The sequence below is a fragment of the Cherax quadricarinatus genome, chromosome 63, assembly GCF_038502225.1.
Source record: "Cherax quadricarinatus isolate ZL_2023a chromosome 63, ASM3850222v1, whole genome shotgun sequence".
Lineage (NCBI taxonomy): Eukaryota > Metazoa > Arthropoda > Malacostraca > Decapoda > Parastacidae > Cherax > Cherax quadricarinatus.
This window is the reverse complement of record NC_091354.1, coordinates 14,363,965-14,389,551: the sequence shown is the minus strand read 5'-3', so window position 1 is coordinate 14,389,551 and position 25,587 is coordinate 14,363,965. Positions and strand designations below refer to the sequence as shown.

Here is a 25,587-nt window from a genome sequence, read left to right as displayed (position 1 = left end):
ATTGACTTGATTTAACTTCAGTTGTTTTACTCTGTCTTCAACATTCAGCATGTCCAGTTGTTGTAATTCATCCTGGCCTACATGTTCTCTTGGACCAGGTCCAGGATGAATCTTACCGTTTTGTTTTTGGTGATTTGCAGTCTATCTTTCAGTGTTTTTGTCAAGACAGAGTACCATTAAGAACAAGCGTAGTCCATATGACATTGTATAAGGGCTAGACATGGGTTCCTGGGAGTCTCAGTTGGTAGACACTCTGCTTGTCTGTATAGGAACTTCAGTCTGGCATTCGCTCTCTTAACTACGCTGTTCCTTATCAATTCTCCTGACAAGCATGGGTCAAAGGGGATTCCCAGATATTTTACTGAGGAAACTGAAGTGATGGGTTCCCCATTACACCGGACATTAAAATTACTTGCTCTTCTCAGTTTATGTTTCGTGCCGAAGAGTATGGCTTTCGTTTTCCCGAGGTGTAACGATAGTTTGTTGTCTACTAACTATTTGCTGCAGGACTCCAGTTCTAGTGTTATTACATTAGTTTCATCTTGTGGGGTCTATACCTGACACTAGCAGAGCACTGTTATCCGCATACAGTAAGAATTTGCATTTGACACTGATGGGCATGTCGTTTACATAACATAGGAATAATAAGGGACCCAGAATACTACCCTGGAGAACTTCACATGTTTTCGGCAGGGGTTCTGATTCTGTTTTGTTGATTTTGACAATTTGTTTCCTGTTGTTAAGATAGGATTTAAACCGGTCTACGGAACCTATGCCGATAGCCTGAAGTTTCTTAAATAATATATTGTGGTTGACAGTACCGAAGGCCTTTTGCATGTCTAAGGTTACCATTCCTATGAGGTTCCCTATTGACATTTCAGTTCTCATGTAATCCATCAGATTAATTAAGGAAGTGTCGGTTGAATAAGATCTCCTAAAACCTGATTGGTAACTATAAAGAATGCTGTTGTCATTAAGATACTTAAGAACTTGACAGTACATCGCCCTCTCTTGAATTTTGGATATTATAAGGAGTATACTAACAGGCCTATAGTTGCTAACATTAGACCTACTATTTTTCTTGAAGACAGGAAACAGGTATCGATGAAAGTTAGTCGGATGTTGGGAGTTGCATCCAAGGAAAGAAGGTCTCAAAAGAAATAAGCAACACTGATTTTCTTGATGCTTATTTCTTATCTTATTGCCTTCCTAATCTTAAGTTAATAATAAAGTTTGCCCGAAATGCTCCGCATACAAAGGGGCTTTTGGAATGTACACCCAACTATTATATTCCTCTGTACAATGGCCTGGTGGCTAAAGCTCCCGCTTCACACACGGAGGGCCCGGGTTCGATTCCCGGCGGGTGGAAACATTTCGACACGTTTCCTTACACCTGTTGTCCTGTTCACCTAGCAGCAAATAGGTACCTGGGTGTTAGTCGACTGGTGTGGGTCGCATCCTGGGGGACAAGATTGAGGACCCCAATGGAAATAAGTTAGACAGTCCTCGATGACGCACTGACTTTCTTGGGTTATCCTGGGTGGCTAACCCTCCGGGGTTAAAAATCCGAACGAAATCTTATCTTATCTTATCTTAAAATAAACATCTTAATCTTAACCTTTCCAAAGAAAGTTAGCCTTGACAAAATAAAAAGAAAATGGAGCATAACCAAAGAAAATGGTGATTGGAAATCTAATGGATGACTCATGTTTGAATGCTCTGAGAGACTGTATATATAAATGAGTACGATAACTACAACTTTCTCGTATTATAATTGTTTGCGATTAAGCTGGGCATGACAAAACTTTGTTTATCCCTCTTTAAGTTGTATGTCATATTTGCCCGAGGCTGAATAAAAATTGCTTATATAAGGGGATTTATTTAAGAAGCAGACAGTCCATCAGAATATTCTGTTAGAGTTAGTTTAGCATGTTTATTATGCACCCACCATACCCATCCTGTGGGTATATTGTTAGATAATGTAGATTTTAACAATTAGATTAAGGGGTACTCATCTATTTGTTTTACCCATTTGTTTGTTCTTAATTTCTTGTCAACGTATTATTTACGTATTTTGAAAATTTATTATTCAGCTGGCAGCAATATAGACGTCGTTGCCAAGAAAGCCTGAAAGATGCGATATAAATACATATAAATTCACATTTTTAGAGGAAAACGGTGAATATAATATTAATGGAACTCGATGTGGAAGTTGCTCTAAGGTCAGTAAGGTACGATGACAGGCTAGTAAGGTATATTCACTCCCGACGGATACTTTATTATTATATAGAAGTACATGCATCTGGTACAGTACATGAGATGTTCTACTCAGTGAGTAGAAGAAATAACTGGGTCTGTATGTCCAGTGTGGACTTTATTGCTCAGTTTGGTGTTTAAATTATCTAGTACCTGGAAGCTGCTTGCACGGAGTCACGTGTGCATTATGTGGCATCCTAAGCTACGTCATTCGACCAATGGCTAGGAGTTGCGTCATGCAGCTTTGCAACTATTGGCTCATAATGATGAAATCCTAGGCAGTTCTCTTGAACCTTCTACACTGTTGCATTTCGAAAATATATCACTTAATTTTATAAAAAAAAACACTATAGTAATAACTAACGAACTGATTTTTCGTAATTAGCCACTACTTGCAAAGTAAATTCAGTAGAAGTTAGCAAGGATATTGGAGGAAGACCTAAAATGGTATTGATCTGCGCAAGGCGTGCTGCGGTATTGACTCTATAAGACCAGAGGTGGGTGCAGAGGCGGCATTTACAACCACGTGGTAGCTGTGAGCACACGCGCTGTGATCGAGTTCTTCTCGAGCGCACTTTGCACGTGCCCTTCTGGGGGACTTCACCTCATCCAGCTTTTGGCAATGGTCAAGAAAGTGCCGGCGAAACTAGTGAAGAAGTCCAAGAGACATGGTATTCCTCGCGACGAGCTGGTGAGTACGATGGGTGTGGGCGGGCGGCGGTAGGTGGTCAGTGTCCTGGGAGTAGACTAGTAGAGACTAGGCTGGGGGAATGTGCTCTGTAATGACGCGGCGTCCCGTCCCAGGTCACCGTCAAGTCCGACCTCATTTTGTTGGCGCCAGAGTTCGAGGACATCGAGGAAAAGAGGCTGGAAGGACCCGCATGGACGCGGCGGGGCCAGCGTGACCCGGAGGACTCGCTTAAAGGTCAGTTGTGATATTAGACATGGCTCTGTAGGGGTCGTGACCTGCTCAGTGGTCTTGCTTGCTCGGTGAGAGAGCATGACCCGCTCACTGAGAAGTCTTTACCTGCTTAGGAAGGTAGGCTGAGTGATGTCAGAGGGAAATCCAAGTAATTGAGGCAAGGTAGGTTATGATATGGTAAGGAGAGGGTAGGTATAAGTTAAGAGTTAGGACATAACCTGCAGAGGTAAGGTAGGTTAAGAGGTTTTTCAGGAGGGTGGATACGTGCTAAGTGCTTGGACCATGGCCAGCTGAGGTAAGGTAGGTTGAGAGGTGCTGCTCCCAAACTTCACATGCTTTACAGGTTTGTACTTGGTGATGTGAGCAGCATTATCTCTACCTCCTTCCTTGCTACCAGTCGGTATGTGTGAAAGACGTACAGCATATGTGCAAGTGGTATGATGATCTCAAAAAATGTGGAAAAGGATACTTGTGTACTGATTAAAGCTGAGGAAACCACTCGTGGCGAAACGTTTCTTTTAACATGTGTTTTGAAGTGCGCAAGTCTCAATTTCCATATACGTATACTGGTGGACACCTGTCACACCTGCTGTGTAAACATCTGTCATACCCACTGATGCGTAGATATCTGTCACACCTGGTACGTGGATACCTGTTGGTGAGTAGACACCTGTCTCACTGGTGTGCTTAGGCATCTGTCTCGCCCACTGGTGCATAGACACCTCTTACACATGCTGGTGCGTAGACATTTGTACCACCTGCTAGTGCTCAGACCTGTCACACCTGCTGGTGCATAGATTCTGACCCACATGCCGGTGCACAAACACCTGTCCCACCTGCTGGTTCATAGACACCTGTCACACATGCTGGATCATAGACACTTGTCATACATGCTGGTTCATACACTTGTCACGCCTGCTGGTTCACACACTTATTACACCTGTTGGTTCACAGATACTTGTCACACCTGCTAGTTCATACACTTGTCACACATGATGGTTCATAGATACTTATCATACTTGCTGGTTCATAGACACTTGTCACATCTGCTGGTTCATACACTTGTCACACCTGATGGTTCATACACTTGTCACACCTGATGGTTCATAAACACTTGACACACCTGCTGGTTCATACATTTGTCACACCTGCTGGTGCACAGACACCTGTCACACGTGCTGGTTCATAGACATCTGTCACATTGCTGGTTCATAGACACCTGTCACACCAGCCAGTTCATAGACACCTGTCACACATGCAGGTTCATAGACACCTGTCACACCTGCTGGTTTATAGACACCTGTCACACCTGCTTGTGCACAGACACCTGTCACACTTGCTGGTTCATAGACATCTGTCACACTTGCTGGTTCATAGACACCTGTCACATTGCTGGTTCACAGACACCTGTCACACCTGCTAGTTCATAGACGCCTGTCACACCTGCTGGTTCATAGACACCTGTCACACCTGGTTTATAGACACCTGTCACACCTGCTGGTTTATAGACACCTGTCACACCTGGTTTATAGACACCTGTCACACCTGCTGGTTCATAGACACCTGTCACAGATGTTGGTTCATATACCCTTGTCACACCTGCTGTTGCATAAACCCATGTCACACCTGCTTGTACACAGACAATTGTCACACCTGCTGGTGCACATACACCTGTCACACCTGCTGTTCATATACCCTTGTTACACCTGCTGCTGCTGCATAAACCCTTGTTACAATTGCTGGTTCACAGACACCTGTCACAGCTGCTGGTGCACAGACACCTGTCACAGCTGCTGGTGCACAGACACCTGTCACACCTGCTGCTGCACAGACACCTGTCACACCTGCTGCTGCATAAACCCATGTCACACCTGCTTGTACACAGACAATTGTCACACCTGCTGGTGCACATACACCTGTCACATCTGCTGTTCATATACCCTTGTCACACCTGCTGCTGCTGCATAAACCCTTGTTACAATTGCTGGTTCACAGACACCTGTCACAGCTGCTGGTGCATAGACACCTGTCACACCTGGTGCACAGACACCTGTCACACCTGCTGGTGCACAGACACCTGTCACACCTGCTGATGCACAGACACCTGTCACACCTGCTGGTGCACAGACACCTGTCACACCTACTGGTGCACAGACACCTGTCACACCTGCTGGTGCACAGACACCTGTTACACCTACTGGTGCACAGACACCTGTCACACCTGCTGGTGCACAGACACCTGTCACACCTGCTGGTGCACAGACACCTGTCACACCTGCTGGTGCACAGACACCTGTCACACCTGCTGGTGCACAGACACCTGTCACACCTGCTGGTGCACACACCTGTCACACCTGCTGGTGCACAGACACCTGTCACACCTGCTGGTGCACAGACACCTGTCACACCTGCTGGTGCACACACCTGTCACACCTGCTGGTGCACAGACACCTGTCACACCTACTGGTGCACAGACACCTGTCACACCTGCTGGTGCACAGACACCTGTCACACCTGCTGGTGCACAGACACCTGTCACACCTGCTGGTGCGCAGACACCTGTCACACCTGCTGGTGCACAGACACCTGTCACACCTGCTGCTGCACAGACACCTGTCACACCTGCTGCTGCATAAACCCATGTCACACCTGCTTGTACACAGACAATTGTCACACCTGCTGGTGCACATACACCTGTCACACCTGCTGTTCATATACCCTTGTCACACCTGCTGCTGCTGCATAAACCCTTGTTACAATTGCTGGTTCACAGACACCTGTCACAGCTGCTGGTGCATAGACACCTGTCACACCTGGTGCACAGACACCTGTCACACCTGCTGGTGCACAGACACCTGTCACACCTGCTGATGCACAGACACCTGTCACACCTGCTGGTGCACAGACACCTGTCACACCTACTGGTGCACAGACACCTGTCACACCTGCTGGTGCACAGACACCTGTCACACCTGCTGGTGCACAGACACCTGTCACACCTGCTGGTGCACAGACACCTGTCACACCTGCTGGTGCACACACCTGCTGGTGCACAGACACCTGTCACACCTGCTGGTGCACAGACACCTGTCACACCTTCTGGTGCACAGACACCTGTCACACCTGCTGGTGCACGGACACCTGTCACACCTACTGGTGCACAGACACCTGTCACACCTGCTGGTGCACAGACACCTGTCACACCTGCTGGTGCACAGACACCTGTCACACCTGCTGGTGCACAGACACCTGTCACACCTGCTGGTGCACAGACACCTGTCACACCTGCTGGTGCACAGACACCTGTCACACCTGCTGGTGCACAGACACCTGTCACACCTGCTGGTGCACAGACACCTGTCACACCTGCTGGTACATAAAATAATTTCGCCATTCCCTTGTGACTGGATTTATACATTAATTATTCACACGTTCATTTAATCTTACATTATTCAGTCTGATCCATGATGACCAAAATAAGAAAAGTCAAATAAACTTGAAAGATCATGGCAGATATCGTCTGTGTTGTCTGTTATCTTAAAAACTAGATGTGATTATCGTACTGCCGACGATTATGAAGAAAAGACAGAATATGTTTTTACTGGGACAATGTTTCGCTCCGTTAAATAAAGCTCTGCACAAGGCGAAACGTTGTCTCAATAAAAGCTTATCCTGGAACATATGTTGCAGGAACGAAATTCTTTCGTATCAGAAATCGACAATGAACTGAGTGATGGATTGGTTGTTGCGTGTGCAAACTTAGTTACTGGAGCATTGTTGGTCACGGGTGGGACTTACTGTATTAAGTCTGTATTACTGGACACGACAAGGTAGCCAAGGTTGCTACCACAACTGTGATGAAATAGTTACCAGCAGGGGAGGCTTTGTATGTATGATTATACGTATGTATATATATATATATATATATATATATATATATATATATATATATATATATATATATATATATATATATATATATATATATATATATATATATATATGTATATATTGTATATCGAGTCCTTGGACTGGGTTTCAATATTTTGTTAGCTAGGCAAGTCACAGTAGTGTCATTACATTAATGATATACAGTACGGACACGTGGATGGATAAGGCACGTGCAAAATTTGGTATCTTTATTGACGAGACGTTTCGCCCTCGGCATACTTCTCCAGTTGAAATACAGAGGTGACATAAATACTAGAGACAATATAAGCAGTATAAAGGTAGATACGAGGTAGTCAATTACTCAGCCTTGGTAAGTATTTAGCTCCTTAGCTTCGATCACAGCTTCCTAACTGAACCCTTACAAAGGCTGAGGGACTGATCACCATATATCTACCCTACTATTTTTAACACAACGGCAGTTATCACCGACGTAGGGTGACCCAGAGAGAGGAAACACCGTCACCGTTATTCATTTAATTACTTGCAAGACGCTCCCCAACATTTCAGTTCAGATGTCCCTCTGGTGTCCCCAGTATTTATGTCTTCTCTGTATTTCAGTTGAACAAGCCTAGTGACCAGACGAAATGTCTCGTCAGTAAAGATACTAAACTGTTATACATGTATCTTACTCAAGTTACAATAATAATTAAATGTGTACAATGACGGGTTGAGTTACAAAAGTACTGACTTGGTAACACAATGACTTCATTGAGATGGACATTACCATGAAGCATATTCAGTAGGTTACAGAGAGACACTCGGGTGTTTTTAATGTCCACATTCATTCATACATAGCAGATCACTATTAAAAAAAAAAAGACATGGCGTCAGTGTCATTGTCCCACATTACGTAACTGGTCCAGTTTTTGTTAAATTATTATATGGGGTTTTGTACCCCATGTTTGTGTGCATACTTGTGCGCATACAAAAAAATGTCCGATATAATTTGTGGATATTTGTAATGTTTAACACCTACGGGTTTAGCATTTCCATAATAATAATAATAATAATAATAATAATAATAATAATAATAATAATAATAATAATAATAATAATAATATTAAAAAGAAGAAGAAGAAGAAGAAGAAGAATGTTGGTTCGCTGCTAATCGTTCTGATGAGTACCTATGAATACATTTTGTTAGCACTTCATATAAATATCCGAGGCTCATGATATTTTTGATGTGAGACTTAGCTTCTTTATAAGCAGCAGGATAGGCATGGAGTGCATTTTTATAAGTAGCAAACATCCTGAAACATGGTAAAAAAAAATGCTGCTACGTTTAACGTAAACTCTGGCAGTGATCAGTGACGAGGGTCGCAGTGATTGTAGTAACAATATCAGTGATTAAGTTTACTTAACTCAGGGTTTCAGCGGTTACAGTGTCAAGGTCACTAAGTAACGTCAAGGTCACAATAACTTAAAGTTCAGTCTCGGTCACTAGACAAGCTCAGTCAGTGACTATGATTAAGATCTTAGTACTATACTATGTACATAATAAATTTACATGTTATACAGACAACCGAGGTTTAAATTCCTGGAGTGTATGCACTCGGTATTTGGTTTTTATAGTCTATATGGATCTAAAACATCTCGGTGTATATACACGGACAGTTCATCAGTTTACTAGTCAAAATATTCTTGACCGGTAGTGAACAGGGTACATGTAGCTTGAAGGTCCATTGCATAAGCGATAACCTTAAAGTCTAATAAGCCTAGGTATACACTGGTAAATATTTTGAAGACTTAACCCACGAAATCAAAATGATATTGTGCATTTCCACCTGGTGTTAGTGACTGTGGTCAGGGCGTCACCAGTCATTATGGGTATCAGTAACTGGTCAGGCATTAAGGTACCAGGGACTCCGGCTGGTCAGGTACTCAGAATGATCAGGGTGATCAGGGACTCAGAATGATCAAGGTGATTAGGGGTTTAAAGTGATCAAGGTAATCAGGGATTCAAAATAATACGTTGAGTCTGGGACTCGGGTACCATGGACTCAAGGTGATCAAGGACACAGAATTGTCAGGGGACTCAGGATGATCAATCTCAGAATGGTTAAGATGGTTAGGGACTCGAATAGTCAGTGACTCAAAATGGCCGAAGATTAGGATGGTGAGGGACTCACGAGTGGTCAAGGTGGTCAGGGACTCAGCTAGGCGCCAGCTGGAGTTAGATATCGACTCCGCTGGAGACGAACCGGCTCACCCAGATCTAGTTTGTGCTGGTTGATGGTGAAGCTGGTACCCAGGACGCCGCTCCCATCGCCCCCCCCCCCCCGCCACTGAGATCCCCCCGCCGGCAGTGGTGGGGGCAGTGATATATATATATATATATATATATATATATATATATATATACATATATACAAACACTGATCTCTGGCTGAAGGAGACTCGAACCTACGAGTCTCCTTCAGCCAGAGATCAGTGTTTGTGTATATTTCGCCTGCTCTCGCGAATTAAACGTGCAATTACATTAAGTTTTATAACCTGCATGAACTGTATCACTGTAGGCAACAAGAGCATTTCACCCCTCCGTGGAAGATATGTTCATTTAATATCACATACCTGCAAGTCCCTCCCAAGAAGCTTATTGCTAGTAATCCCTTCCTTAATCTATTGTTAGAGGAACTGCTCAAGAAGAAATTTCTCACCTAGCTGGTAGTAATAAGTTATCACAAGTTATATACACTGATGGATCTAAACAGGAGTCTTCTGGCAGGGCTGCATCTGCTCTTGTTGCCACCTCCCTAGTTAAGAACGTTAATAAATTTGTTGAGTTAGGCATAAGAATTAACAGCTGGGCGTCTACACTGCAAACTGAATTGTTTGCAATCCTAATGGCGCTAAAGCTAACCTATGACACTGAGCTTGACTCTATCATCATTACTGATTCTATGTCACCATTGAAGGTTCTTGACTCATATAATAACTCCAACAACATGCTCGTTGGAGAAGCCAGGTATAGATACTCAAAAATTAGGGACAAAGGAATTAATGTACAATTGCTATGGATCCCATCACACATTGGATTACTCCTTCATGATAAAGTTAATATGTTAGCCAAGAAGAGTACCCAGAATGAGAATGTAGAATATAACTTTGGTATAACTGTGTCTAGCATTAGGAATAATATTAGGAGAGAAGTAAATAATGAAAATGATTGTTATAAGAATGCAGTTAGAAGCCTGAGTAGATCTATAACCCACTATGATAACATGAACGTAGATAAGTATGTTTATGGAGCAACTTGCAATGTGAACAGACTGACTGATGTTGTAGTGGCCAGGCTTAGACTTGGTTACAAGTACTTCTGGCAGTTTGGGAGACACACAGATGATGATCAAACTAAATGTAAATTATGTGATCAGGCATATGGTCACTCTCTTGAACACTATGTGCTTAATTGTCCACTTATTGAGGAATACAGAGACAGACAGTATAATAACCTATGTGACATGTCAAGATATCTTATTAATGAAAATAAGATACCAGATATACTAAGCAAATTTCCTAAATTTGCTTGTAACAGATAAGTGAACTATAGATATGTAGATATAAATCCATATGTATTCCTGTTAACCCTTTGGGGCCTAGTTCCTAGGCCTTTTGTGTATCCATATGCTCTCGCGCTACCGTCCACAGGATGGATATGGGGTGCACAATAAACTAGCCACTTCGGTGGCAAAATCTAATCCCGCGAATTCCTTGCATATATATATATATATATATATATATATATATATATATATATATATATATATATATATATATATATATATATATATATGTATGTATGTATATATATATATATATATTATATATGTATATATATATATATATATATATACATATATATATATATATTTATATATATATATATATATATATATATATATACATATATATATATATATGTATATATATATATATATATATATATATATATATATATATATATATATATATATATATATATATATATATATATATATATATATATATATATGCAAGGAATTCGCGGGAGTTAAAAGATAAAGAATCACACACAAAGTGGGAGTTGTCACAGCTGCTCTTTGCCGATGACACTGTGCTCTTGGGAGATTCTGAAGAGAAGTTGCAGAGATTGGTGGATGAATTTGGTAGGGTGTGCAAAAGAAGAAAATTAAAGGTGAATACAGGAAAGAGTAAGGTTATGAGGATAACAAAAAGATTAGGTGATGAAAGATTGAATATCAGATTGGAGGGAGAGAGTATGGAGGAGGTGAACGTATTCAGATATTTGGGAGTGGACGTGTCAGCGGATGGGTCTATGAAAGATGAGGTGAATCATAGAATTGATGAGGGAAAAAGAGTGAGTGGTGCACTTAGGAGTCTGTGGAGACAAAGAACTTTGTCCTTGGAGGCAAAGAGGGGAATGTATGAGAGTATAGTTTTACCAACGCTCTTATATGGGTGTGAAGCGTGGGTGATGAATGTTGCAGCGAGGAGAAGGCTGGAGGCAGTGGAGATGTCATGTCTGAGGGCAATGTGTGGTGTGAATATAATGCAGAGAATTCGTAGTTTGGAAGTTAGGAGGAGGTGCGGGATTACCAAAACTGTTGTCCAGAGGGCTGAGGAAGGGTTGTTGAGGTGGTTCGGACATGTAGAGAGAATGGAGCGAAACAGAATGACTTCAAGAGTGTATCAGTCTGTAGTGGAAGGAAGGCGGGGTAGGGGTCGGCCTAGGAAGGGTTGGAGGGAGGGGGTAAAGGAGGTTTTGTGTGCGAGGGGCTTGGACTTCCAGCAGGCATGCGTGAGCGTGTTTGATAGGAGTGAATGGAGACAAATGGTTTTTAATACTTGACGTGCTGTTGGAGTGTGAGCAAAGTAACATTTATGAAGGGATTCAGGGAAACCGGCAGGCCGGACTTGAGTCCTGGAGATGGGAAGTACAGTGCCTGCACTCTGAAGGAGGGGTGTTAATGTTGCAGTTTAAAAACTGTAGTGTAAAGCACCCTTCTGGCAAGACAGTGATGGAGTGAATGATGGTGAAAGTTTTTCTTTTTCGGGCCACCCTGCCTTGGTGGGAATCGGCCGGTGTGATAATAAAAAAAAAAAAAATATATATATATATATATATATATATATATGTATATATATATATATCACATATATATCACAGCATATTATATATATATATATATATATATATATATATATATATATATATATATATATATATATATATATATATATATATATATATATCACAGCCCTCTGACTAATACTAAATGTATTAGTCAGAGGGCTGAAGAGGGATTGTTGAGGTAGTTTAGTCATTTAGCGAGGAAGGAACAAAGTAGAATGACTTGGAGACCATATAAATCTCTAGAGGAAGGAAGGCGGGGTAGGGGGTCGTTTTAGGAAAGGATTGAGGAAGGGTTTAAAGAAGGTTTTGTGGGCGAGGGGCTTGGACTTCCAGCAAGCGTGCGTGAGCGTGGGACCTGAAGAACTGATGGAGTGGAGTAGGGTAATATTTTGTGAAGGGATTCAGAGAAACCGGTTAGCCAGACTTGAGTCCTGGAGGTGGGAAGTACAATGCTTGCACTTTCAAGGAGAGGGTTGGGATATTGGCTGTTTGGAGGGAAATCTTAATTATCGTATCTGAGTGCCTCTGCAAAGACAGTGATGGTGAAAGTATTGAACGATGATGAAAGTTTTTTTTTTTTTTCTTTCTTTTTGGGTTACCCTGCCTCGGTGGGATACGGCTGGTACGTTGAAAGAAAGAAATATACATCTAGGTTTTTCTCCTTTTTCTAAATAGCTCTTGTTTTTTTTTATTTCTTCTATTGTCCATGGGGAAGTGGAAAAGAATCTTTCCTCCGTAAGCCATGCGTGTCGTATGAGGCGACTAAAATGCCGGGAGCAATGGGCTAGTAACCCCTTCTCCTGTATACAATTACTAAAAAAGAGAAGAAGAAAAACTTTATAAAACTGGGTTGCTTAAATGTGCGTGGATGTAGTGCGGATGTTTAATACTTGACGTGCTGTTGGAGTGTGAGCAAAGTAACATTTATGAAGGGATTCAGGGAAACCGGCAGGCCGGACTTGAGTCCTGGAGATGGGAAGTACAGTGCCTGCACTCTGAAGGAGGGGTGTTAATGTTGCAGTTTAAAAACTGTAGTGTAAAGCACCCTTCTGGCAAGACAGTGATGGAGTGAATGATGGTGAAAGTTTTTCTTTTTCGGGCCACCCTGCCTTGGTGGGAATCGGCCGGTGTGATAATAATATAAAAATAATATATATATATATATATATATATATATATATATATATATATATATATATATATATATATATATATATATATATCTGTGTGTGTGTGTGTGTGTGTGTACTCACCTATTTGTGGTTGCAGGGGTCGAGTCTTAGCTCCTGGCCCCGTGTGTGTGTGTGTGTGTGTATTAAATGTATACACAATAAAATTGATCCAGTGAGTATATAATATCTGAAGCAGTAACTTATCCTCATTTTACTGCGTTAATTTTCATACACTGTTTCCAGTGGCAACTTCTTAATTAACGTTCCCTGTAAATTTATAAATTTCCCTTTCTTTGTTTTGATTAAGGTACGTTATATACGCATGTAAAAACACATACAAATACAAACGGCCACGATACATGGGGGACACTGTAAGCAGCAGCAACATGTGTGCGAGGATGGGTTGCATACATGGAGGTTGCGTGTATCCTAGACGGTTAAATTTATACACACTTTCTAATTACCTAAATTTATATTTGTATCCAAAGACAAAACTGTAATAAACATTGCTATCCCACCTTCATGTGTAATCAATGGTACAGGTTGCTGCTACATGTACTCTACCAGTTTATCAAGGTAGTTTGACTACCAAATGGTATCCATCTTCATTCTTTGTGTATTGTTGAGGTTACATCACGTATTGTTTGTTGATCCACCTATATTTATTAATTATACTTAAAGTTTTATTAATTTTGGTTGCTGACACTGTTGATGTGTGTATTCAGAGATCATTTACGGTGTGTGTTGAAACCTTCAAATTAATTATTTTATCTGGTCTGTCAGCCTAGTAATTCAACATAAGATAGGTTGACCTTCAGTTTCTAAAATCACAGCCAAAGGCCATCAACTTGCCGATGTTTTACTGTACATTCATATTTTGGTTTATAAATGAATTGATGATGTCACTTAAATATTCATCAAAGTTAACTGACATTTAGAAAAAAATAATTTCTGACAATAGCGTAATGAAGCCTAAGAAGTAGGTATCAAACTTTGCCGTTTAATTAAAAAATGGAAGTACCGTTTTGAAATGCCTCTTGAATCTAATTAGCTTCTCTCATATCCAGATAAAACCTTAAAACACTTGCTAAACATGAAGCTTTCAGTAAATCTTTAACATAAATTTCCATAGTGGTCATTAAGACAGCAGAACGTGTATAAGATCCCACAGTGACTACACCACGAGTTTGTTTCATTAACTTTATAATTATTTATTTTTAGTTACAAGACTAACTTTGTGCTCGTGGTGTCCCGTCTTCAGTAATTTTTATTTTCGTGTGAGTTTCTAAACTTTTCCGATACATTTAACACATGCTATATCTTCTCTGATGTCATATCAACTGTGAGTCAGTTAGGTTAGGTAAGATTCGTCAGGAAATAGGTCATGTGTTTCCTGACGCAGGTCTTAGTCAGATGATGACCCGCCGTTGGAGCTTTTGGTCATCTGACTGAGGCCTTCAGCTGGCTTACCGGTCCACCCTTTTAAAAATTATGGTCATAGTTATAACCATTTAGTAATGGTAAGGGTTATGAGTCAATGGTTGCAACACATACCATCACCTCCTGTATTTCATTATAATATTCTTCCTGTCTGTGAACAAAAACTTTCTAATTCCTCATCCTTTAGCTTCAACACTTCAGCGATGATAACCTGACAATGCAACATCGGACAGACTTCAAACTTAATATCCTGATGTATTGTTGGATATTGGTTTCTGATATAAAAAAAATATATATGTTTAGTCTTTTAGCGCCACTTTTAAAAAGTGTCAGTTTATTAAAGCTGTGACCGCTTTTTCTCCACATTGTGTTTAGAAACTATTATTTTCTCCTACAATACATGTGGTTGTTTACCATATATATTTTTCTTATTAGTCAGTGAGGAAATTTTCAGTATTTCCCTGCTCTGTAATTCATATATTTTTTTTAAATTCTTGAAGTCGTTATGTAGATAAATTAGACACATGTGCAACACTTGGGTATCTTAATGAGGAAACGTTTCAACACACAGTGACTTCATCAGTCCATACAAAGGAGAATGGTGAAGAGCAGGAGGAGTTTGAGGTAATCAATCTCTCAGCCTTGAGTCGATGTAGTCATTCCATCAATCTTGATGGACTGACTTGATGTATGGTGATGCCATTCATATTACACCTACAAGTAGTAATTTTGGTCAAAGATACACTATATTATTATTATTTGGTGGAATTTCAACATTAACATATCATCATATTATATTCAGGTTTGTCATCCGAGCATATGACAGCATCAATGCTGCGGTTGTGATCTCTTAGTGACCATCTCTTGTGCATCATTACTCACAAATACATTCCCCTGTCCTATATTTTCCATATGTATAAGTTAGCATCTTGTGAGCAAGATGACAGCTATCTGCTATCACTCTTACTCTTCTGCTTAACACTATGCTACGAGACAACAGCTATATACTGTCACTTTTACTTAACAGTGTCACCAGAATAACATCCATCAATCGAACAACCACTGCAGCAAATGCGAGACTGACAGATATAAGTAGTTTTCACGAGCCTCAGTAAGGAGGCATTCACGATCCTATACACGTCACATGTTAGGTTCATCTTGGATCATGCAGCGCCAGTGTGCAACCTACATATGATTAAGCATGTAAAACTGGGAAAAGTGCAGAGGTTTGCAACTAATCTAGTCCCAAAGCTGAGGGCTATGACCTATGAGAGGCAAAAGGAGTTAAATCTAACAACATTGGAGGGAGAAGATTTAAATGTAATATGATTGAAACGTACAAAATACTGAGAGGAACTGGCATAGTGGGCAGGAAAAGTCTGTTTGAGTGACTGGTTTTAGATACATTAGCTGGAAGTTAAAATCACGTAGCGTAGCTGGAAGTTAAAATCACATACGAGTCTTACGGATGTTAGGAAATACTTCTTTAGCCTTAATGGTCAGGAAGTGGAACGACCTAGACAGCCAAGTGGTATTAGCAGGATCTATAAATAGCAAACTCTTCTAGCTCACATAGCCAGGAGAGTGCAACGGGTACTGGACAACAGAGGCGAGTACAATTAGGTAAATACACACTATTCTACTTAACACCGTGACACCAAGATGGCAGTCATCTGCTGCCATTCACTATTCTACTTAACATTGTCTACACTTTACACTCCATTTTATTTTTAACTTACTAAAAAAAATATTAATTTTTCCTGTGGACTGTTTTCTCTGCCTTCTATTTCCAGTAACTGGTCACTCAGCAATATTAATTTTTTCGTTCATTTGTGCCTGTACTTAGTGACTAAATCTTCTTGTAGTCTTAACAGTTATTATGATTCTTTATGCTGCGTGAGTTTTGTGTTATTCACAAACACATTTTTATGGTTTACTGTGTGTGTGTGTGTGTGTGTGTGTGTGTGTGTGTGTGTACTCACCTATTTGTGGTTGTAAAGCTCTAGTGATAGCTCCTGGCCCCGCCTCTTTGCTAGTCGCTACTAGGTTCACTCTCTCCCTGCTCTCTTACCTCCTTAAAGCTGTGTATGCATGTGTGTGTGTGTGAGTGTATGCATGTGTGAGTGTGTGTGCACGTGTGTGAGTGGGCGTGCATGTGTTTGTGGGTGTGTGTGTGTGTGTGTGAGGGTGTGTGAGGGTGTGTGAGGGTGTGTGAGGGTGTGTGAGGGTGTGTGAGGGTGTGTGAGGGTGTGTGAGGGTGTGTGAGGGTGTGTGTGTGTGTGTGAGGGTGTGTGAGGGTGTGTGAGGGTGTGTGAGGGTGTGTGAGGGTGTGTGTGTGTGTGTGAGGGTGTGTGAGGGTGTGTGAGGGTGTGTGAGGGTGTGTGAGGGTGTGTGTGTGTGTGAGGGTGTGTGAGGGTGTGTGAGGGTGTGTGTGGGTGTGTGTGTGTGTGTGTGTGTGTGTGAGGGTGTGTGAGGGTGTGTGAGGGTGTGTGAGGGTGTGTGAGGGTGTGTGAGGGTGTGTGAGGGTGTGTGAGGGTGTGTGTGTGTGTGTGAGGGTGTGTGAGGGTGTGTGAGGGTGTGTGAGGGTGTGTGAGGGTGTGTGAGGGTGTTGATGTTTGTTATTTTTTATGCACTTTTTTGTTTATTTTTGTCAAGGAAATTATTTTTGCTCGACTTAGTATATTAAATTTCTCAAATTTATAATAATTTCCAGCGAGACATCTCAGTAACCTAAAAGTAATTTACTCAATAAAGTTTTAAACCTGACACTATTTCCGCCTTGCTGACGTCAGTCCTGACGTTGCTGTTATATTGATCAATTATGTTGTTGGTGTCGCGTTATTCGTAAGGAAAAACACATGACGAGGGTGAGGGGTGTGTGAGGACTCAGGTGACTGGGTGTGTGAGGACTCAGGTGACTGGGTGTGTGAGGACTCAGGTGACTGGGTGTGTGAGGACTCAGGTGACTGGGCGTGTGAGGACTCAGGTGACTGGGTGTGTGAGGACTCAGGTGACTGGGTGTGTGAGGACTCAGGTGACTGGGTGTGTGAGGACTCAGGTGACTGGGTGTGTGAGGACTCAGGTGACTGGGCGTGTGAGGACTCAGGTGACTGGGTGTGTGAGGACTCAGGTGACTGGGTGTGTGAGGACTCAGGTGACTGGGTGTGTGAGGACTCAGGTGACTGGGTGTGTGAGGACTCAGGTGACTGGGTGTGTGAGGACTCAGGTGACTGGGTGTGTGAGGACTCAGGTGACTGGGTGTGCGAGGACTCAGTTGACTGGGCGTGTGAGGACTCAGGTGACTGGGTGTGTGAGGACTCAGGTGACTGGGTGTGCGAGGACTCAGGTGACTGGGCGTGTGAGGACTCAGGTGACTGGGTGTGTGAGGACTCAGGTGACTGGGTGTGCGAGGACTCAGGTGACTGGGCGTGTAAGGACTCAGGTGACTGGGCGTGTGAGGACTCAGGTGACTGGGTGTGTGAGGACTCAGGTGACTGGGTGTGTGAGGACTCAGGTGACTGGGTGTGTGAGGACTCAGGTGACTGGGTGTGTGAGGACTCAGGTGACTGGGTGTGTGAGGACTCAGGTGACTGGGCGTGTGAGGACTCATGTGACTGGGTGTGTGAGGACTCAGGTGACTGGGTGTGTGAGGACTCAGGTGACTGGGCGTGTGAGGACTCAGGTGACTGGGCGTGTGAGGACTCAGGTGACTGGGTGTGTGAGGACTCAGGTGACTGGGTGTGTGAGGACTCAGGTGACTGGGTGTGTGAGGACTCAGGTGACTGGGCGTGTGAGGACTCATGTGACTGGGTCTGTGAGGACTCAGGTGACTGGGTGTGTGAGGACTCAGGTGACTGGGTGTGTGAGGACTCAGGTGACTGGGTGTGTGAGGACTCAGGTGACTGGGTGTGTGAGGACTCAGGTGACTGGGTGTGTGAGGACTCAGGTGACTGGGTGTGCGAGGACTCAGGTGACTGGGTGTGTGAGGATGCAGATGAGGGGTATTGAGGACGCGGGTGAGGGGTATTGAGGACGCGGGTGAGGGGTATTGAGGACGCGGGTGAGGGGTATTGAGGACGCGGGTGAGGGGTATTGAGGACGCCGGTGAGGGGTATTGAGGACGCGGGTGAGGGGTGTGTAAGGATGAAGGTGAGGGGTGTTTGAGGATACTTGAAAGTGAGGGTAGCAGATACCACTGTGGCAGCCCAGAACATCAGCCACCACTAGCTTGCCTCTAATATCCTGCAGTCTGAGTAATCTGACCGTGCTGACACATTTTATGTACGATTGACGACAACACGAAATAAAAAATACCACTGCAGATGAAAATTGAAGCGACAGGTATATACAGTGACTGATATATATATATATATATATATATATATATATATATATATATATATATATATATATATATATATATATATATATATACACACTGGTGGTGTACAGGCATTAACATCTTCATTGACCCACGTGAGATGGATAGGTTTTAAACTTAACAAAGTTGACGGAAGTCACAGTACAAAATACATTAAGCACTTTAATAATATAATAAGTTGAGTGTGCTACATAGTAATACATAAATGCTACAAATGTTGAGAGAGATCGTATGTGTTAGACCAGCAGCAGGAGGGATACAACTAATGCTGTGTTTCTTTGAAATGAAGCAGTCTTGGCAGTCGAGACCACACGGGACCTGGTCGTCGAGACCATACGGGACCTGGTCGTCGAGACCACACGGGACCTGGTCGTCGAGACCATACGGGACCTGGTCGTCGAGACCATACGGGACCTGGTCGTCGAGACCACAGGGACCTGGTCTTCGAGATCACATCAGACCTGGTTAAGACCACACAAGACCTAGTTGTCAAGCTCACATGGGACCTGGCCGTTAAGACCAAAACAGTCCTAGTTAAGACCACGCCAAACCTGGTTAAGACCTAACTAGCCTGGTCGTCAAAACCGTACCAGACATGGTCATCAAGACCACAGAAGACCTGGTCCTCTGAACCACACCAGACTTGGTCGTCTAGACCAGAGGAGACCTGGTCACCGCCACAACAGGTTTAGCTGTGAAGACCACAGCAGATCTGGCTATCATCATCACAATAGACAAAAACCACAGGAGGCCTGGTGAAGACTTCAACAGACCTGATCAAGAAGACCACGGCAAGCCTGGTCAGGACTACAGCAGAATTGGTCACAACTACTATAGGTTTAGCTGTCAAGACCACAATAGGCCTGATAACATCACAGCAGGCCTTGTCAAGAATACAACAGAACTGGTAAAGACCACAGCAGGCCTGGTAAAGGCTACTGCAGACCTAGTCATGACCGCAGCAGACCTAGTCGTCTAGACCACACTGGCTGGCCAGTGAAGGACTGAGGGTTCACACAGTTTACGGTGCTCCAGAACCCCCAAAAATCGATATAGTGTGGACGGGCTGAGGAAGAGGAAACAGGTCGCTCACTACCAGCAATTCCACTGCTCACCCACTTTTGTTTCTCTCCTGTTCTCCCCTAATGTCGCTTCTTTAAAAGCGCTTCTTTCACCCACGTCTTCTTCTACTCCCCACCCACAGTAGAAAAAAAATGAAGGGTTGGTTGTGTCCTAAATACTTTAATCCAGTTTTTTGATAGGATGAAATGGCAATACAACTTTTTTCGGGAGATGTGTTCACGATAAGGATTTTTAAAAAAAAATACGATTTATGTCCATAAAATATAATTTACACTGTGGAGCTTTTCTGATTTGTTGATATAACCCGCTTTGAAGTCCAGGTGCTTTTAGAAGAATCTACAGACAGATGATGATGATGATAATAATAAAATGTACCGTGGGATTCTGGGTAGGAGAATAGTAGCGAAGGAAACACTTACCTGGAGTTTACCTGGAGAGAGTTTCGGGGGTCAACGCCCCCGCGGCCCGGTCTGTGACCAGGCCTCCTGGTGGATCAGCGCCTGATCAACCAGGCTGTTGCTGCTGGCTGCACGCAAACCAACGTACGAGCCACAGCCCGGCTGATCAGGAACTGACTTTAGTTGCTTGTCCAGTGCCAGCTTGAAGACTGCCAGGGGTCTGTTGGTAATCCCCCTTATGTGTGCTGGGAGGCAGTTGAACAGTCTCGGGCCCCTGACACTTATTGTATGGTCTCTTAACGTGCTAGTGACACCCCTGCTTTTCATTGGGGGGATGGTGCATCGTCTGCCAAGTCTTTTGCTTTCGTAGTGAGTGATTTTCGTGTGCAAGTTTGGTACTAGTCCCTCTAGGATTTTCCAGGTGTATATAATCATGTATCTCTCCCTCCTGCGTTCCAGGGAATACAGGTTTAGAAACCTCAAGCGCTCCCAGTAATTGAGGTGTTTTATCTCCGTTATGCGCGCCGTGAAAGTTCTCTGTACATTTTCTAGGTCGGCAATTTCACCTGCCTTGAAAGGTGCTGTTAGAGTGCAGCAATATTCCAGCCTAGATAGAACAAGTGACCTGAAGAGTGTCATCATGGGCTTGGCCTCCCTAGTTTTGAAGGTTCTCATTATCCATCCTGTCATTTTTCTAGCAGATGCGATTGATACAATGTTATGGTCCTTGAAGGTGAGATCCTCCGACATAATCACTCCTAGGTCTTTGACGTTGGTGTTTCGCTCTATTTTGTGGCCAGAATTTGTTTTGTACTCTGATGAAGATTTAATTTCCTCATGTTTACCATATCTGAGTAATTGAAATTTCTCATCGTTGAACTTCATATTGTTTTCTGCAGCCCACTGAAAGATTTGGTTGATGTCCGCCTGGAGCCTTTCAGTGTCTGCAATGGAAGACACTGTCATGCAGATTCGGGTGTCATCTGCAAAGGAAGACACGGTGCTGTGGCTGACATCCTTGTCTATGTCGGATATGAGGATGAGGAACAAGATGGGAGCTAGTACTGTGCCTTGTGGGACAGAGCTTTTCACCGTAGCTGCCTCGGACTTTACTCTGTTGACGACTACTCTCTGTGTTCTGTTAGTGAGGAAATTATAGATCCATCGACCGACTTTTCCTGTTATTCCTTTAGCGCGCATTTTGTGCGCTATTACGCCATGGTCACACTTGTCGAAGGCTTTTGCAAAGTCTGTATATATTACATCTGCATTCTTTTTGTCTTCTAGTGCATTTAGGACCTTGTCGTAGTGATCCAGTAGTTGAGACAGACAGGAGCGACCTGTTCTAAACCCATGTTGCCCTGGGTTGTGTAACTGATGGGTTTCTAGATGGGTGGTGATCTTGCTTCTTAGGACCCTTTCAAAGATTTTTATGATATGGGATGTTAGTGCTATTGGTCTGTAGTTCTTTGCTGTTGCTTTACTGCCCCCTTTGTGGAGTGGGGCTATGTCTGTTGTTTTTAGTAACTGAGGGACGACCCCCGTGTCCATGCTCCCTCTCCATAGGATGGAAAAGGCTCGTGATAGGGGCTTCTTGCAGTTCTTGATGAACACAGAGTTCCATGAGTCTGGCCCTGGGGCAGAGTGCATGGGCATGTCATTTATCGCCTGTTCGAAGTCATTTGGCGTCAGGATAACATCGGATAGGCTTGTGTTAGTCAAATTTTGTGGCTCTCTCATAAAAAATTCATTTTGGTCTTCGACTCTCAGTCTGGTTAGCGGCTTGCTAAAAACTGAGTCATATTGGGACTTGAGTAGCTCACTCATTTCCTTGCTGTCATCTGTGTAGGACCCATCTTGTTTAAGTAGGGGCCCAATACTGGACGTTGTTCTCGATTTTGATTTGGCATAGGAGAAGAAATACTTTGGGTTTCTTTCGATTTCATTTATGGCTTTTAGTTCTTCCCGCGATTCCTGACTCCTAAAGGATTCTTTTAGCTTAAGTTCGATGCTTGCTATTTCTCTGACCAGTGTCTCCCTGCGCATTTCAGATATATTGACCTCTTTTAGCCGCTCTGTTATTCTTTTCCGTCGCCTGTAAAGGGAGCGCCTGTCTCTTTCTATTTTACATCTACTCCTCCTTTTTCTTAGAGGAATAAGCCTTGTGCATACATCGAGTGCCACCGAGTTAATCTGTTCTAGGCATAAGTTTGGGTCTGTGTTGCTTAGTATATCTTCCCAGCTTATATCGGTTAGGACTTGGTTTACTTGGTCCCACTTTATGTTTTTGTTATTGAAGTTGAATTTGGTGAATGCTCCCTCGTGACTAGTCTCATTTTGTCGGTCTGGGGCTCCATGCATACATGTCTGAACCTCAATTATGTTGTGATCTGAGTATATTGTTTTTGATATGGTGACATTTCTTATCAGATCATCATTGTTAGTGAAGATGAGGTCTAGTGTATTCTCCAGTCTTGTAGGCTCTATTATTTGCTGGTTTAAATTGAATTTTGTGCAGAGATTTAAAAGCTCGTGTGAGTGTGAGTTTTCATCAGAGCTGCCTCCTGGTGTTATTACTGCAACAATATTATTTGCTATATTCCTCCATTTTAGGTGCCTTAAGTTGAAATCCCCCAGGAGCAAGATGTTGGGTGCAGGAGCTGGAAGATTTTCCAGACAGTGGTCAATTTTTAACAGCTGTTCCTGGAATTGCTGGGATGTTGCATCCGGAGGCTTGTAGACTACCACAATGACTAGGTTTTGGTTCTCGACCTTTACTGCTAAAACTTCCACTACGTCATTTGAGGCATTAAGCAGTTCTGTGCAAACAAGTGACTCTGCAATGTACAGGCCAACCCCCCCCTTTTGCCTGTTCACTCTGTCACATCTGTATAGGTTGTAACCTGGGATCCATACTTCGTTGTCCAAGTGATCCTTTATGTGGGTCTCAGTGAAAGCCGCGAACATTGCCTTTGCCTCTGCAAGCAGTCCACGGATGAAAGGTATTTTGTTGTTTGTAGCTGGCTTTAGACCCTGTATATTTGCAAAGAAGAATGTTATCGGACTGGTGGTATTGTTGGTACTGGGGGGGGATTTTTTTTCCGGCATTAGTATCTGTATCTGTTGGTTTGGAGTGGAGGCCATCGACTGTGGTTCCACTCCAGGAATGACTGGATTTGGTGTACGATTTCTGCCATTTCCTGCCAGTTTTTTTTCCTTCCTGGCACTAAAAAACCTCTCCCTCTTGAGTGGCTGTGGCTACCCAGGTTTTCCCATGGCCTGGATGTTTTGTATCTTTTTGTCCCCTTTAGATGGTATGCCTGGCAATTTAAGTTATAGCACAGTCTTTCCTGTACTGAAGAGGTACACATTTCAGGGTGAAAAAGCTTACAGGAAGGGAGTTTGCATTTTCCTGTTTTCATATGGGCATGGCATTTTCTAGGGTGGTCATAGTTGCATGTCCCATCTGTTTTTCCAGATTTCCCATGCCAGCAGATACCAAGTGCATAGTATGTGCACAGGCTTGGTTTCCGCTTGCCTTGGGTTTCTGTGACTGTATTCCCTGTTGGTGCATGTTTCCCTGTCTTACTTCTATCCTCCCTAGCACCAACAATGGAGCTCCCACCAGTTGTTTTTGGTAATTTATCCTCACTATTGCTATTGGAGTCCTCTTGTTTGCTATTTCCTGCGGTATTTCTAGTTTGCAATATTGGTTTTATCTTATCTTTGACTACACTTGTTTCCCTACTATGGCTCCTGTCCCCTATGAGATCATTTATATGTATTCCTTCCTGCGTATAATTCCCGACTACCTGGACAATATCTCCAGCTTCACCATTTCTGTCTCCCAGGACAGTATCTCCAGCTTCACCATTTCTGTCTCCCAGGACAGCACCTCCAGCTTCACCATTACTGTCTCCCAGGACAGTATCTCCAGCTTCACCATTTCTGTCTCCCAGGACAGCACCTCCAGCTTCACCATTTCTGTCTCCCAGGACAGTATCTCCAGCTTCACCATTTCTGTCTCCCAGGACAGCACCTCCAGCTTCACCATTACTGTCTCCCAGGACAGCACCTCCAGCTTCACCATTACTGTCTCCCAGGACAGCACCTCCAGCTTCACCATTACTGTCTCCCAGGACAGCACTATCAGCCCCACATTTACTGACTACCAGGACATCACCTCCAGCCTTACAGTTTATGACTACATGGCCAGTATCAAGGGCAGTACCATTCAGCCCAGACATTTTATGTTCCCATCTGTTGTAGAAAGCTTCCAGGTTTTCTATGAAAGCAGCTTTGATGTTGTCCTCTTTTAATACCCTTGTGATTTTAGTCCACAGATTTTCCTCATTTGAGCATACCCAAAAACACTTCTCTGTTTTAATACTGCTTGTAGCTAGTTCTGGGATATCTGCACAAGGGGCGTGACACCAATTTCCACAAAAATGACAATTTATCCATGTGGAAGCCCGTTTGTTTGACTGACCACAGACTACACAGGGCTTCATAATGATTTGAATGGTTGATTTACTGCAAATTCTACTAGCAACCTCTTGAAAATTCTATTAATAACCTTAAATGAAGCTCTAGCTATTTGTATTTCTGTTTCTAACTCTTTTTGTATATTGGACAGCTTACCGTCACGTTCCTGATTTTTAATGTTTGTGTTTATAGGGCGCCTACAACCCCATCCGTTTACAGTCTGCTTTATTGTCCAACGAAACTGTTTGAAACCAGTCCCGGGTTCGGACCAGTCAAGGGTTCGGACCAGGCAAGGGTTCGGGCCAGACGATCTGCTCTGATCAGTGGGTCACTTATTTAAAACATACTGGTCGGTGATTTGAGCT

General features: G+C 43.0%; 1 protein-coding gene across 3 annotated transcripts in view; it reads left to right on the top strand.

The window, feature by feature from the left end:
* The first annotated feature begins 2,742 nt into the window (after window positions 1–2,742).
* Window positions 2,743–25,587, top strand: part of LOC128698172 (sodium-dependent phosphate transport protein 2A) — an 80,469-nt gene continuing 57,624 nt past the window's right edge. The window contains exons 1-2 of one of the 3 annotated variants that reach the window (XM_053790276.2): window positions 2,743–2,947; window positions 3,061–3,181. In XM_053790276.2, coding sequence (XP_053646251.2) covers window positions 2,879–2,947; window positions 3,061–3,181 — 190 coding nt within the window. In that variant the 5' untranslated portion in view covers window positions 2,743–2,878. The remainder of the gene's footprint in view (window positions 2,948–3,060; window positions 3,182–25,587) is intronic. The other 2 variants (XM_053790274.2, XM_053790275.2) reach the window with 2 other exon arrangements.